The sequence below is a fragment of the Portunus trituberculatus genome, chromosome 35 (genome assembly GCF_017591435.1).
Source record: "Portunus trituberculatus isolate SZX2019 chromosome 35, ASM1759143v1, whole genome shotgun sequence".
Lineage (NCBI taxonomy): Eukaryota > Metazoa > Arthropoda > Malacostraca > Decapoda > Portunidae > Portunus > Portunus trituberculatus.
This window is the reverse complement of record NC_059289.1, coordinates 7013213-7028335: the sequence shown is the minus strand read 5'-3', so window position 1 is coordinate 7028335 and position 15123 is coordinate 7013213. Positions and strand designations below refer to the sequence as shown.

Below are 15123 nucleotides of genomic sequence, written 5' to 3'. Positions count from 1 at the left end.
CTGTCCGAAAGCCTGCCTCTGTCTGTCTGTCCGTAGCAACCACTCATTCACTGTACACTTGAACTGCTGCGTGGACCAGCAGCCCTCTCTCGCTTGCACAGCAACAAAAGCGTTCCACAAGCCGATATACGTGTTGAGGAACTGCCTTTGTTGGTGCCACGTTCTGCACCTGGGCTGGAGCAGCTCCCAGGGGCACGGATCAGTTCTGGTCAATCTCTCTCTCTCTCTCTCTCTCTCTCTCTCTCTCTCTCTCTTTTTTTTTTTTTTATTTAAACATAATTTATACAGAAGAACATGTACCCAAAGGCGCACTGTCGTGTGCTACCTATTCTAAGGGTACTACAATCTATTTCTCTACAATATTTACAAGACTTAAAAATAGATAATATACAAGATGGTCAGCATGTAAATGGAGCACTATTCTTTTCACTTCACTAGCACTATTCACGCACTGCACTACACTGAGTGTCACGTCACAAAGAGTGTCAGAGGAGTTGGCAGTGTCTGTCTCCACTTATGTGCCATCAGTTTGACACTGTGTGTTCATCTCCTGGACGTGAGGCACCGCGGCCGTGAACAAGTTCCACATCCTGGAGACGCGTCCTGCGAAGGTGCGTTGATGCTGACACCCGTGGGATCGCGGCACCTCTACGGCGTCACCACCATTGAGCACCGTTCTCGTGCTCCGTGCGGTGACTCTCAGAGGATGACGCAGCCCTGCCAGATGTGGCACTCTTTGCACCTGTGCCTTATGGAACACTACGATCGCCGCCACATCTCTGCGGTGTTCCAGTGAATCAAGAGGACGCTCAGGCTCTGGGTGAGGTGGTATTGCAGCATCTACTAGCCGTATGGCGCGGCGTTGGATGCTGTCCAGTCTCCTTCTGTGTGTGGCGGCACAGGACATCCAGGAGAGCTGCGTACTCAAGGTGGGGCCGCACCTGTGCCTTGTACAGCAGCAGTCTCCCCTTCCTGTCGAGGAAACTGGCGATCCTTCTGAGAGCGGAGATCCTGTGAGAGGCTTTCTTGGCAATGGTTTTGACATGGCTGTCAAACCTCAGCCCTCGATCCACCTCCACTCCAAGTATCTTGACGTCATCTTGGGTGGGAGAGCAGCAGCGCCAAAGACAACTTTCCTGCCATTGCTGCCATGGCGGCTGGGGACCGAGAGACAACCATTGCCTGTGTCTTCTCCGGCGCGAATGTCACTTGCCAGCGAGCACCCCACTCCTCTATCACTCGTAGCTGCTGATTGATGGCCTCAGCAGCCCGCCCACTGTCCTGGCGTGGATAGGTATAGGAGAGGGTGCAGTCATCAGCATAGGCCATGACTCCTGGCAGTAGCTGGAGAAGATCATCCACGTAGATATTCCACAGGAGTGGGCCAAGAATTGAACCCTGTGGCACTGATGCCTCCACAGGCAGGGACTCAGATGTTTGCCCGTTGACAACCACCTTGAGGCTTCTGTCCTGCAGGTAATTTCCCAGGAGTCGTAGCAAGCCACCCTGGATGCCTTTAGCACGAAGCTTTTCTAGTAATCCGTTGTGCCATACTTTATCAAAAGCTCCAGCTATGTCCAAAGCAACCACTATAGTGTCCTTGCCGTCGTCGAGGGCGTCCTGCCACTGCCTGGTGAGAAGCATCATTAGGTCGGAGGTTGACCTTCCAGGTCTGAACCCAAACTGTTGGTCTGAGAGGAGGGCATTGTCCTTGAGATGGCTACACACCACCTCTGCCACGACCCTCTCAAACACTTTACCCACCACTGACAACAGGGATATGGGTCTGTAGTTTTTTGGGTCCGTCCTGGAGCTTTTTGTGTGCAGGAACTACTCGAGCCTCCTTCCACACTGAAGGCCAGACGTTTTCCCGTACACAAGTTGTGAACTTGGGTGAGAGGGGCAGCCAGTTCCTGGGAGCATCGCTTCAGCAGGTGCGGGCTGATGTCATCAGGGCCGGTGGCTTTCTGTGTGTCCAGCCCCGCAATAATCGCTTCACCTGCTGATGCGTCACCTCCACCATGGTGACAGTCTTCTCACATTGCTGGACCAGCTGAGGCGGTGGCTCAGCAAACAAGGAAGCCAGCAACTGTGCCCTCTCCTTACTGCTGGTGGCGACAGTACCGTCCTGCTTGCTGAGGGAGGGATGGATTCTTGGTGGCCAGTTCCTGTTTGTCCTTAACAAGGGACCACCAAGTTTTGTTTCCTACGCCAGTGCCACACAGTTTCCGGCGCAGGCTTTCCTCCCACTTTTTTAAGGCCCACTTGCTGGTTACCACCATCCTCCTGCATGCAGCCCTATGCAGGTCCTTGTTGCGCCGAGTCGGGTTCCTCTTGTAGCGGAGCCAGGCAGCATACTTTGCCTCAGCAGCAACACGGCAACGGTAGCCAAACCATGGCTGATCCGTCGGTCTGGTGGTGTATTCCCTGTGTGGGACGTGGCGTCTCTGGAGGGCGAGAAGGTGAGAGGTGAGTGCAAGTGCTTCACTCTCTGCTCCTCCCTGTAGCAGAGTGGCCCATGGGGTGTGGGTCAGGTCGCGGCGCAGGGAAGCCCAGTCTGCTTTGTTCCACAGCCAGATGGTGCGGGTGGTGGCCTCGTCCTGAGCCACGCCCACTTCCAGCTGTGTCAGTACAGCGTGATGATCAGAGCTGCCCACGAGCCCCAGCTGATGACACTGAAGCTTGTCCTCCTGGTAGTCTGAGATGACAGGGTCTAATGTCCCTCCTCGTTCATGTGTGGGGAAGGTGACATGATCTGTCAGACCCTGCACCTCAGGAGATTCTCGTAGGCGTCTCTTTCCAGGTGGTGATTGAGATCCCCACAATCAGCACGTGGCTGCAGCTGTGTGCCATCATCAGGTTGTCTAAGTCTCAGTCAGGTACAGGAGTGAGTCAGGCCCTTGTCGCGGGGGGCGATACAGGGCACACAGTAGGAGGGCTGAGCGGTCTGCCAGCGTTACTCGGAAGTACATCATCTCCATCAGTGGAGGCGTGTCTATGTCGAGTAGCTGGGCCTGCATTCCTTCCTTGAAGCAGACAGCCACTCCACCTCCTGTTCGCTCCTGTCGGTCCCTCCTCACCCAGTGGGTGAAGCCCTGCATCCTGCCATACGTGGGCTCCACCTCACTGTTCAGCCATGTCTCTGTCACCACAACAACGTCTGCATTGTGTCGTTGCACACAGTTGTGGTATAAGTCTGCAAGGTTAGTCCGGAGACCACGGACGTTGCTAGAGACGACCTTTAGTTGGCGGCGGGGCAAGCTGGCTGTACCATGGTGAGGGATGGTAGTGAGCGAGGCCTGCTAGTCCGAGGTGGTGGTTAGGGTCCGCGGCCGACTGCTGGTACTGGTGAAGAGGGTGGTCCACTGCCGCCCCTGGCTCTGATTCCAGATACCAGGCTGAGGAAGGAGTGGGCGAGGTTGTGGTAAGGACTGAAATGAAGTGAGGTGGTGGGCGGGCTGAGGCGCTGCAGGTGGGAAGGGTGTGGCTGTGTGTCTTTCCACCGTAAGGAGCCGCTGTAGGAGACGCTCCTGACGTAAATCGTCAGTTCTGGCGTGGCAAGTAGCAGAAGTGTGTCCTTTCCGTGAGCAGTACTCACACACTTTTGCCTTGGCTCGCTTTTGTGTCTGCTTGGTGGCCTGGTGAGTCCTCAGTCCTTCGCTGGACACCTTCCTCGCGTCCTGCTGCACTTCCCTCTTAGTTTTCTTTTTTCTCCAATCTCCTGAAGTGGTCTGAGGAGAGGTTCGTGGGCGAACAGAGGCACCGCGATCTACTCCGTTCGCTGTATTTATGGAGGAAGAGTCCCTGCTGCTCTGTGTGGCGGTAGACGTGGTAGTGAGTACCGAGCAGTCACTCTGTGTGGCAGAAGGAGTGATAGTAGACGCTGGGGAGGTGTCACAGTCGCTCTGTGTGTGTGTGTCTCTCTCTCTCTCTCTCTCTCTCTCTCTCTCTCTCTCTCTCTCTCTCTCTCTCTCTCTCTCTCTCTCTCTCTCTCTCTCTCTCTCTCTCTCTCTCTCTCTCTCTCTCTCTCTCTCTCTCTCTCTCTCTCTCTCTCTCTCTCTCTCTCTCTCTCTCTCTCTCTCTCTCTCTCTCTCTCTCTCTCTCTCTCTCTCTCTCTCTCTCTCTCTCTCTCTCTCTCTCTCTCTCTCTCTCTCTCTCTCTCTCTCTCTCTCTCTCTCTCTCTCTCTCTCTCTCTCTCTCTCTCTCTCTCTCTCTCTCTCTCTCTCTCTCTCTCTCTCTCTCTCTCTCTCTCTCTCTCTCTCTCTCTCTCTCTCTCTCTCTCTCTCTCTCTCTCTCTCTCTCTCTCTCTCTCTCTCTCTCTCTCTCTCTCTCTCTCTCTCTCTCTCTCTCTCTCTCTCTCTCTCTCTCTCTCTCTCTCTCTCTCTCTCTCTCTCTCTCTCTCTCTCTCTCTCTCTCTCTCTCTCTCTCTCTCTCTCTCTCTCTCTCTCTCTCTCTCTCTCTCTCTCTCTCTCTCTCTCTCTCTCTCTCTCTCTCTCTCTCTCTCTCTCTCTCTCTCTCTCTCTCTCTCTCTCTCTCTCTCTCTCTCTCTCTCTCTCTCTCTCTCTCTCTCTCTCTCTCTCTCTCTCTCTCTCTCTCTCTCTCTCTCTCTCTCTCTCTCTCTCTCTCTCTCTCTCTCTCTCTCTCTCTCTCTCTCTCTCTCTCTCTCTCTCTCTCTCTCTCTCTCTCTCTCTCTCTCTCTCTCTCTCTCTCTCTCTCTCTCTCTCTCTCTCTCTCTCTCTCTCTCTCTCTCTCTCTCTCTCTCTCTCTCTCTCTCTCTCTCTCTCTCTCTCTCTCTCTCTCTCTCTCTCTCTCTCTCTCTCTCTCTCTCTCTCTCTCTCTCTCTCTCTCTCTCTCTCTCTCTCTCTCTCTCTCTCTCTCTCTCTCTCTCTCTCTCTCTCTCTTTTTTTTTTTTTTATTTAAACAAAACTTATACAAAGAACATGTACCCAAAGGCGCACTGTCGTGTGCTACCTATTCTAAGGGTACTACAATCTATTTCTCTACAATATTTACAAGACTTAAAAATAGATAATATACAAGATGGTCAGCATGTAAATGGAGCACTATTCGTTTCACTTCACTAGCACTATTCACGCACTGCACTACACTGAGTGTCACGTCACAAAGAGTGTCAGAGGAGTTGGCAGTGTCTGTCTCCACTTATGTGCCATCAGTTTGACACTGTGTGTGTTCATCTCCTGGACGTGAGGCACCGCGGCCGTGAACAAGTTCCACATCCTGGAGACGCGTCCTGCGAAGGTGCGTTGATGCTGACACCCGTGGGATCGCGGCACCTCTACGGCGTCACCACCATTGAGCACCGTTCTCGTGCTCCGTGCGGTGACTCTTAGAGGATGACGCAGCCCTGCCAGATGTGGCACTCTTTGCACCTGTGCCTTATGGAACACTACGATCGCCGCCACGTCTCTGCGGTGTTCCAGTGAATCAAGGGACGCTCAGGCTCTGGGTGAGGTGGTAGTGCAGCATCTACTAGCCGTATGGCGCGGCGTTGGATGCTGTCCAGTCTCCTTCTGTGTGTGGCGGCACAGGACATCCAGGAGAGCTGCGTATTCAAGGTGGGGCCGCACCTGTGCCTTGTACAGCAGCAGTCTCCCCTTCCTGTCGAGGAAACTGGCGATCCTTCTGAGAGCGGAGATCCTGTGAGAGGCTTTCTTGGCAATGGTTTTGACATGCCTGTCAAACCTCAGCCCTCGATCCACCTCCACTCCAAGTATCTTGACGTCATCTTGGGTGGGAGAGCAGCAACGCCAAAGACAACTTTCCTGCCATTGCTGCCATGGCGGCTGGGGACCGAGACAACCATTGCTTGTGTCTTCTCCGGCGCGAATGTCACTTGCCAGCGAGCACCCCACTCCTTTATCACTCGTAGCTGCTGATTGATGGCCTCAGCAGCCCGCCCACTGTCCTGGCGTGGATAGGTATAGGAGAGGGTGCAGTCATCAGCATAGGCCATGACTCCTGGCAGTAGCTGGAGAAGATCATCCACGTAGATATTCCACAGGAGTGGGCCAAGAATTGAACCCTGTGGCACTGATGCCTCCACAGGCAGGGACTCAGATGTTTGCCCGTTGACAACCACCTTGAGGCTTCTGTCCTGCAGGTAATTTCCCAGAGTCGTAGCAAGCCACCCTGGATGCCTTTAGCACGAAGCTTTTCTAGTAATCCGTTGTGCCATACTTTATCAAAAGCTCCTGCTATGTCCAAAGCAACCACTATAGTGTCCTTGCCGTCGTCGAGGGCGTCCTGCCAATGCCTGGTGAGAAGCATCATTAGGTCGGAGGTTGACCTTCCAGGTCTGAACCCAAACTGTTGGTCTGAGAGGAGGGCATTGTCCTTGAGATGGCTACACACCACCTCTGCCACGACCCTCTCAAACACTTTACCCACCACTGACAACAGGGATATGGGTCTGTAGTTTTTTGGGTCCGTCCTGGAGCTTTTTGTGTGCAGGAACTACTCGAGCCTCCTTCCACACTGAAGGCCAGACGTTTTCCCGTACACAAGTTGTGAACTTGGGTGAGAGGGGCAGCCAGTTCCTGGGAGCATCGCTTCAGCAGGTGCGGGCTGATGTCATCAGGGCCGGTGGCTTTCTGTGTGTCCAGCCCCGCAATAATCGCTTCACCTGCTGATGCGTCACCTCCACCATGGTGACAGTCTTCTCACATTGCTGGACCAGCTGAGGCGGTGGCTGCTGTGGATTCCCGACCTTCATTTTCCAGCAAACAAGGAAGCCAGCAACTGTGCCCTCTCCTTACTGCTGGTGGCGACAGTACCGTCCTGCTTGCTGAGGGAGGGATGGATTCTTGGTGGCCAGTTCCTTGTTTGTCCTTAACAAGAGACCACCAAGTTTTGTTTCCTACGCCAGTGCCACACAGTTTCCGGCGCAGGCTTTCCTCCCACTTTTTTAAGGCCCACTTGCTGGTTACCACCATCCTCCTGCATGCAGCCCTGTGCAGGTCCTTGTTGCGCCGAGTCGGGTTCCTCTTGTAGCGGAGCCAGGCAGCATACTTTGCCTCGGCAGCAACACGGCAACGGTAGCCAAACCATGGCTGATCCGTCGATCTGGTGGTGTATTCCCTGTGTGGGACGTGGCGTCTCTGGAGGGCGAGAAGGTGGGAGGTGAGTGCAAGTGCTTCACTCTCTGCTCCTCCCTGTAGCAGAGTGGCTCTCTCTCTCTCTCTCTCTCTCTCTCTCTCTCTCTCTCTCTCTCTCTCTCTCTCTCTCTCTCTCTCTCTCTCTCTCTCTCTCTCTCTCTCTCTCTCTCTCTCTCTCTCTCTCTCTCTCTCTCTCTCTCTCTCTCTCTCTCTCTCTCTCTCTCTCTCTCTCTCTCTCTCTCTCTCTCTCTCTCTCTCTCTCTCTCTCTCTCTCTCTCTCTCTCTCTCTCTCTCTCTCTCTCTCTCTCTCTCTCTCTCTCTCTCTCTCTCTCTCTCTCTCTCTCTCTCTCTCTCTCTCTCTCTCTCTCTCTCTCTCTCTCTCTCTCTCTCTCTCTCTCTCTCTCTCTCTCTCTCTCTCTCTCTCTCTCTCTCTCTCTCTCTCTCTCTCTCTCTCTCTCTCTCTCTCTCTCTCTCTCTCTCTCTCTCTCTCTCTCTCTCTCTCTCTCTCTCTCTCTCTCTCTCTCTCTCTCTCTCTCTCTCTCTCTCTCTCTCTCTCTCTCTCTCTCTCTCTCTCTCTCTCTCTCTCTCTCTCTCTCTCTCTCTCTCTCTCTCTCTCTCTCTCTCTCTCTCTCTCTCTCTCTCTCTCTCTCTCTCTCTCTCTCTCTCTCTCTCTCTCTCTCTCTCTCTCTCTCTCTCTCTCTCTCTCTCTCTCTCTCTCTCTCTCTCTCTCTCTCTCTCTCTCTCTCTCTCTCTCTCTCTCTCTCTCTCTCTCTCTCTCTCTCTCTCTCTCTCTCTCTCTCTCTCTCTCTCTCTCTCTCTCTCTCTCTCTCTCTCTCTCTCTCTCTCTCTCTCTCTCTCTCTCTCTCTCTCTCTCTCTCTCTCTCTCTCTCTCTCTCTCTCTCTCTCTCTCTCTCTCTCTCTCTCTCTCTCTCTCTCTCTCTCTCTCAATAATGATAATTATAATAATAATAATAATAATATTAATAGTAATAATGATAATAATAATAATAGTAATAATAATAATAATAATAATAATAATAATAATAATAATAATAATAATAATAATGATAATAGTAAAACAAATAACAAATTTTGTTATCATGGCTATTATCATTATTATTATTATTATCAATATCATTATTATTATTATCATTATTATTATTATTATCATTATTAATATTATCATTATTATTGTTATTATCATGATAATAGTAATGACAAATTAAGCAATAATGATAATGATAACGATAACAATAAAAATAATAACAATAATAATGCCAACAACATTGATAATGAATCAATCACAGGGGGCATACGCAGAGGGGCGCGTCGCCTCGTTTACCCTTTGTTGCCACTCCAGGCGGTTATGCCTCGCAAGTCTCCATGCAGTCTCCCTTCCCGTGCCAAGTAATTCCAGCAAGAGGCATCAATTTGCCGCAGCCATGAGTTCTGTGGACGTCCCCTTGGCCTCCTCCATGCTTGGTTATCCCTTTTGGAGACATTCCTATATGCAGAATCTGCTTCTGGATAGCGTGCCATATGCTCATATAGTCGCAGTTGGTGTTGACAGATTATGCTGGTAATCAGCCATGAATCAGTCTCATGGAGCAATCGCTGATTTGACACATAGTCATGCCAGCGGTACCCCATGATCCCGCGAAGGCATCCAGTAACAAAGATATCAATTCGCCTCTTTAGATCAGTGTTTAGTGTCCATGTCCCACAACCGTAGAGTAAGACAGCGATCACCCACGACTTGAAGATCTGAATATTCGTTCGTCTGCACAGGTACCGACAACGCCATATAGTCGTGTTGAGCAAGTCAATAATGCCGTCGGCAAATCCGCCGTACAATTTTCTGGCTTGTCCCACCGTCGTTACTCACTACACTACCTAGTTATGTGAAATTTTTAGAGATCTCAATGTCTTTGTCACACGCATGGACGGACTTAACTGTTTCATCCAGTAAGCCTCCAAACACCGGGACCTTGGCCTTAGGCCAGGAAGCATGGATTCCCAAGGGGTTCGCCTCCTCGTGCAGTGCCTCTTGAGTCATTACCAGAACCTCCAGTGACTCAGCAAAGATTACTGCATCATTGGCAAAAACAAGATCTGTAATCTCAGTATTGCAGACAGATGCTCCACAATGACTTTGGTCTAAAACTCTGCCTAGTACCCAGTCTATGCAAGTGTTGAAAACTGATGGAGCAAGCAAGCATCCCTGCCTCACTCCCGTATTCACAGGGAAGAAGCTGGACACGCCCCTTCACACTTCACCACACTCACAGTCCCGGAGTAGAGGCCACTTAATAGACCAATAATCCTTGCAAGAATCCCACAGAGACGCAGAAGATCCCAGACTGTTTATCGATGGAATGAGTCAAACGCCTTCTTGAAATCGATATAGGATGCAAGCATCCCTTGTTAAAACTAACGTTAACACTCCACCAGTAAGCGAAGCGCCAGGATCCGGTCAGTTGTTGACTTACTGGGCATGAACCTTGACTGTTCAGGTCTCTGGTATTTCAGCAGGTGACTACAGATACACATCAACAGCAAGTGAGTAAGCACCTTACTTGGTTCGCTCAGCAGTGTTACACCGCGGTAGTTGTTGCAGTCCTGAGAGTCCCCTTTCTCCTTGCAGATAGGGATGACCAACCCCTTTTTCCAGCCAGGGCGAATGGTATCTGACTGCCATACAGCAATCAAGACAGCATGCAACCCAAGGGTCATGGTCTCACCCCCAGCTTTGAGCAGCTCCGCACTTATGTTACAGATTCCAGCTGCCTTTCCACCCCTCAACTTTTCCACAGCTTCTTTGACATCATCAAAGGAAGGTGTAATTTCGTCAGTGGGTGGATCAGCATCCAGCATCTCTAACCCTGCAGTTTGGAGCTGTCCACTTAGAGGATCCACCTTGAACAGTTGCTCTAAGTACTCAACCCAACGAGCCATCTTCCCGCTGCGTTTGATACAAGATAACCATCTGCGGTTCGGATGGCGCTCGCCTGAGATGCAGACTTGGAGCAGATTTTCTCCAGGGCTCGATAGGCAAGTCGGAGGTCATTAGCATTCAAACGATATTCTATATCCTCAGTGAGACCCCTGACATACCTCTCCTTGTCTCTCCTCAAGAGAGCTCCAGTCTTACGTGAAAGAGACCTGTACTGGTCACGGTTCCCAGGAAGTCTGCCAGCACAACTTTCCTCATTACTGTCCAGCATCTCTACCGAGGTGAAGCACTCAGTGACCTTGGGCGCTCCCCAACGCATTCCTTGGGAGCCTCAAGAGTCTCACATTTGAAGATATCTCATAGCTCTATCGGGACCTTGATGGTGTCGAGCACTCCAAACCGATTGGAGACTGTTACTGCATACTCCTGGACACATGACAAGTCCTTCAGTTTCTCAATATGAAACACAGTGTGGTCACATCTTGGAGGCTTTCTGGACTTGATATGCAGATTGAATGTAGCAACAACAAGCCTGTGATCAGTCGCAAAGAACTTAGCACTCTGTAAAATGTTGCAATTCTGAAGGATCCTCCAACGAGTACTAACAAGGATATGGTTGATCACCCTCATTACCCCTCCTGCATTACTATACCAAGTCCAGTGGAGCTATGCTGGTCTCTGATTCCAAGATCCTGTCATTTTCAACCTTCTGAATCTTGCAAGATTCAGAAGGAAAGAGCTGTTGTCGTTCCTGGTACCAGAACCATGATTCGTAGTCGGCCCTCTCAGTGCCAGTGACAGCATTAAAGTCGCCAAAGACAATAATTGCATCACGACAGGGGCACTGATCCAGTACAGAGTCGAGTTTGGCGTGGAACGTCTCATTCTCTTAAGTCTGACACACCTCGGTTGGAGCGTATGCTGCAACAACAGACATGAAGCCTAGACTATGCTTCAGCCTTAGTAGCATTATACCCTCATCAACCGGAATAACCTCTACAACAGACGGCTGCAGTTTACTGGAGAAGCCTACGGCTACCCCCTTGACATAGTGACCACTGCTCATGCCAAAATCAATAGTAAGTAAAACCCTTGCTACTGGTCTCGCCACTGCCTAGCCTCCTTGTCTCAGAGAGTCTCACCATATCCACCCTCAGCCTACTGAGCTCATCCGATAGATGAGGCAGTCGTTAATCCTCTAAGAAGCTCAGGACTTTCCAGGAGCCTACACCTAGAAGGCTTACCCAAGGAATGGTCCAACGGGCAGGCGCCACGACCGCAACCCCATCGGCACCCCAAAAGCTCAAAATAGAGTGAGGGGATCCTCCCATCCCTCTCAGGACACAGGGATCTCGCAAGCTTTCTCCTCTATCCGTTATACGGGTAGGCAAGCACTTCTGGTACCTTGCCACCAGTTATCATTATTTATTTATTTAGTAGTAGTAGTAGTAGTAGCATCATTGTTACCTTTATTATTATTATTATTATTAATACTATCATTATTATTGTTGTTATTATTATTGTTATTATTATCATTATTATTATTGTTATTATTATTATTACTGTTATTATTATTATTATCATTATTATTATCATTATTATAATATTATTATTATCATTATAATCATCATCATCATCATCATCATCATCATTATTAATATTACTATTTTGTTATTGCTACTGATTTCTACTGTAATCACTATTAACAATAATAATAATAATAATAATAATAATAATAATAATAATAATAATAATAATATAATAATAATGTAGTATTCTCTGACTAGCCAAGACACGGATGGTGAGGTAAACTAGAGATGTACATTACTGCTGTTTAATAGTGTACACAAAAGCGACCGGAGATGAGTCGAGCGGTGCGTATGTCCCAGAGTTTCGGTGCTGACTGGGGAGTCCTAGGCTGAGCATCCGGCCCGTGACCTCACACCGTCCAGCTGGGATCAGGTCACTGCACCTGACCCGGCTTAGGTAGTTCCACACCTGGGCCGGATTAGCGTGGTGGTAGTAGTAGTGGTAGCAGTAGTAGTAGTAGTAGTAGTACTAGTAGTAGTAGTAGTAGTAGTAGTAGTAGTAGTAGTAGTAGCAGTAGTAGTGTGGTTCACTACAGTACCCCCCTCCCCGAAAGAAGGGAAAAAAAAAATCGAGGCATAAGGGGAGTAGCCAGGAGCCTCTAAGAGGCCTGGAAAAAATTAGGGGGTTGGCTTAACCTGCCAAAGTGGGTGATGACGCCGGGAGAAGTGACAGGAGGAGATGGGGGGTGGGTCATGGCGTTAAGGGCCCTGTAATCCCCGCAATCCCGCCATTCTCCATCCTGGGCCTTGGGCACCATGTGAAGTGGCGACGCCCAGTTGCTGTCAGACGGGCGCACAATGCCTTCCTCCAGCATGAGGTCAAACTCCTCGCGCGCAGCGTGAAGACGTTCCGGGGGCAGCCGCCGGGGCCGAGCGAAGCACGTGGGACCAGTTGTCACGATGGAGTGCTGTACCCCGTGTTGAACCCGAGGCGGGGCGGACTGTGGGGATGTAAGGTGGGGAAACTCCTGGAGGAGGGCCTCGAACTGCGTCGCTTGGCGGAGGGTGGTGAGGGATGGCGTCGGCTGCGCGCAGGGCTCCGCGTGGATGATAGGTCGTGAACAGCGAGAAAATTCATCCCCAGGATTGCCTGCTTCACGTGCGCTACCACAAATGCCCACGGGAAACGGCTGCCGGGCAGGAGGGCCACGCGACGCGTCTGGGTCCCATACGTCGCGATCGGGGTGCGGCTGGCGGCCAGGAAGTCGTACGCCGTACGGGGTTAGGCGCGGCGGTCAGTGTCCGCTGCCGGAACCACACTCGCCTCTGCTCCGGAATCGACCAGAAAACGGGCCCCGGAGCAAATGTCTCTCACCCAGAGAAACGGGCGCTGGCTGGCGGAAAACCACTCTGGATGCTGCGGCGGAGGTGACGGCGCAGGGAGTCAGAAGAGCTGGGAGTGGGCTGACGGGGCCCCGGCGGCGGGACCAAGGCAGGAACGGAGGAACGGGCGGCCAGTAGGGGTGCCTGGCGCCGACCGAAGGCTGCGAAGGGGCGCGCCCAGCTGAGACTCGCAGATGGGTGGGCGACGCGGAAGCCCGGCCACCAGTAAGCTGCAGACGTGATGGTGGAGGAGACGGGGCCTGGCCATCCCGGGACCGCTGCTTCGCCGGCGGGGACGACGTGTGGCCGACAGTAGGCCGTCCAGGGGACGCGGGCGCGTCATGGCCTTCCATGAAACACTGCGGGGCCAGCGGCGGAGGCGGTGCAAGATCCGTGGGGCCCGGGGTAGGCTGTACAGCTGGCGGAGACGAGGCGGAGATAGGGCGGCGGGGCAAAGACGAGGAAGAGAGGCGGGGGCGGGCAATGGTGTTGGCCCCGCCCGCCTGTTTCCTGGCGGGCCAAGCACATGGCGGTCGGTAGCTGCGTGCCTCCTCCCCGAAACGCCTGTGGTAGAAACAGACCCCAGCGTCCGTCTGGGTAGGAGAGCGGGCGAGCAGAGCTTCCAGGCGCCGCAGGGAGGCCTTCACCGGAGCAAGGCGGGTCTCGGTGGAGCTGGGCACTGCAGCCAGGGGTGGGTTACGGCGACCCCCCGAGGTCACCGCCGCCTGTTGCTGGAGGACGTGGAGAGAGAGAGATTCCGCTGGTGCGGTTGGCTGGTCCGTCGGGGCCGCGGCGTTGACGGAGCACAGGCAGGCCGGGGCGGAGGTCTGCTGGGGGGGCGACTCCACGTGGGCCTCGTGCACTCTGTCCACGAGGACCGAGAATTCCTCCATGGAGAGGACTGTGGGGCAGCCGCCAGCTGGAGACGGACAGGCTGCGGCAGGAGAGAGGAGAGTTTGTGGCGCACCATCTCCTCCGACCACGGGAACCCTGCCACCCTGTTCAGGGCGGACAACCTCGCCAGGAGTGCCGACGGGCGGCCGCCGTCATACCGAGCTGAGTCAAGTGCGGCCATGATGGCCGACTTAAGGGCGCCATACCTGTCTGCCTCCGGGAGGTTGGAGAGGACACTGTACAGACGAGCGACCACTTCTGAGGGGAGTGCCCGGACAACCGCCTGGTATCGCTGGAGATCTTGGAGGTCCGCGCCGGCCCACACAGCTTCGAGGTGCAGGAACCAGGCCTCGACATCATAGGTGAAGGGCGGCACACGCAATATGTCACTGAATGCACTGCACTACTCCATCACGCGTCAAGGCTACACTCTCGGGGTCACCAAGTGTAGTATTCTCTGACTAGCCAAGACACGGATGGTGAGGTAAACTAGAGATGTACATTACTGCTGTTTATTAGTGTACACAAAAGCGACCGGAGATGAGTCGAGCGGTGCGTATGTCCCGGAGTTTCGGTGCTGACTGGAGAGTCCTCGGCTGAGCATCCGGCCCATGACATCACACCGTCCGGCTGGGGTCAGGTCACTGCACCTGGCCCGGCTTAGGTAGTTCCACACCTGGGCCGGATTAGCGTGGTGGTAGTAGTAGTGGTAGCAGTAGCAGTAGTAGTAGTAGTAGTAGTAGTAGTAGTAGTAGTAGTAGTAGTAGTAGTAGCAGTAGTAGTGTGGTTCACTACAATAATTATAATAATAATAATAGTAATTATTTTATTATTATTATTATTATTATTATTATTATTATTATTATTATTATTATTATTATAATGATAATGATAATGATATTGTTAATAATAATAATAATAATAATAATAATAATAATAATAATAATAATAAATAATAATAATAATAATAACAATAATAATGATAATAATAATAATAATAATAATAATAATAATAATAATAATAATAATAATAATAATAATAATAATAATAATAATAATAACAATAATAATGATAATAATAATAATAATAATAAGAAGAAGAAGAAGAAGAATGTTAATAGTAAAAACAATGATGATGATGATAATAATAACAATAATTATAATAATAATAATAATAATAATAATAATAATAATAATAATAATAATAATAATGTTAATAGTAAAAACGATGGTGATGATGATAATGATG

General features: G+C 51.0%; 1 protein-coding gene across 1 annotated transcript; it reads right to left on the bottom strand.

The window, feature by feature from the left end:
• Positions 1 to 12256: 12256 nt before the first annotated feature.
• LOC123513028 (formin-like protein 5) lies at positions 12257 to 14231 on the bottom strand. The gene is made up of 3 exons (XM_045269838.1): positions 14081 to 14231; positions 12973 to 13914; positions 12257 to 12747 (listed from the first exon to the last, which is right to left on the bottom strand). Exons 1-3 carry the CDS (start codon positions 14229 to 14231, stop codon positions 12257 to 12259), a joined length of 1584 nt encoding a protein of 527 aa, XP_045125773.1.
• Positions 14232 to 15123: the final 892 nt, after the last annotated feature.

Excerpts from the sequence above, each read along its gene's own strand:
- LOC123513028 (XM_045269838.1), bottom strand. The coding sequence starts at position 14,231 with ATGTCGAGGCCTGGTTCCTGCACCTCGAAGCTGTGTGGGCCGGCGCGG. Across the intron at positions 13,915-14,080 it reads AACCTCCCGGAGGCAGACAG|CCTGTCCGTCTCCAGCTGGC; the intron begins GTATGGCGCCCT and ends CTCCTGCCGCAG. Across the intron at positions 12,748-12,972 it reads GCCAGCGCCCGTTTCTCTGG|GCAATCCTGGGGATGAATTT; the intron begins GTGAGAGACATT and ends CACGTGAAGCAG.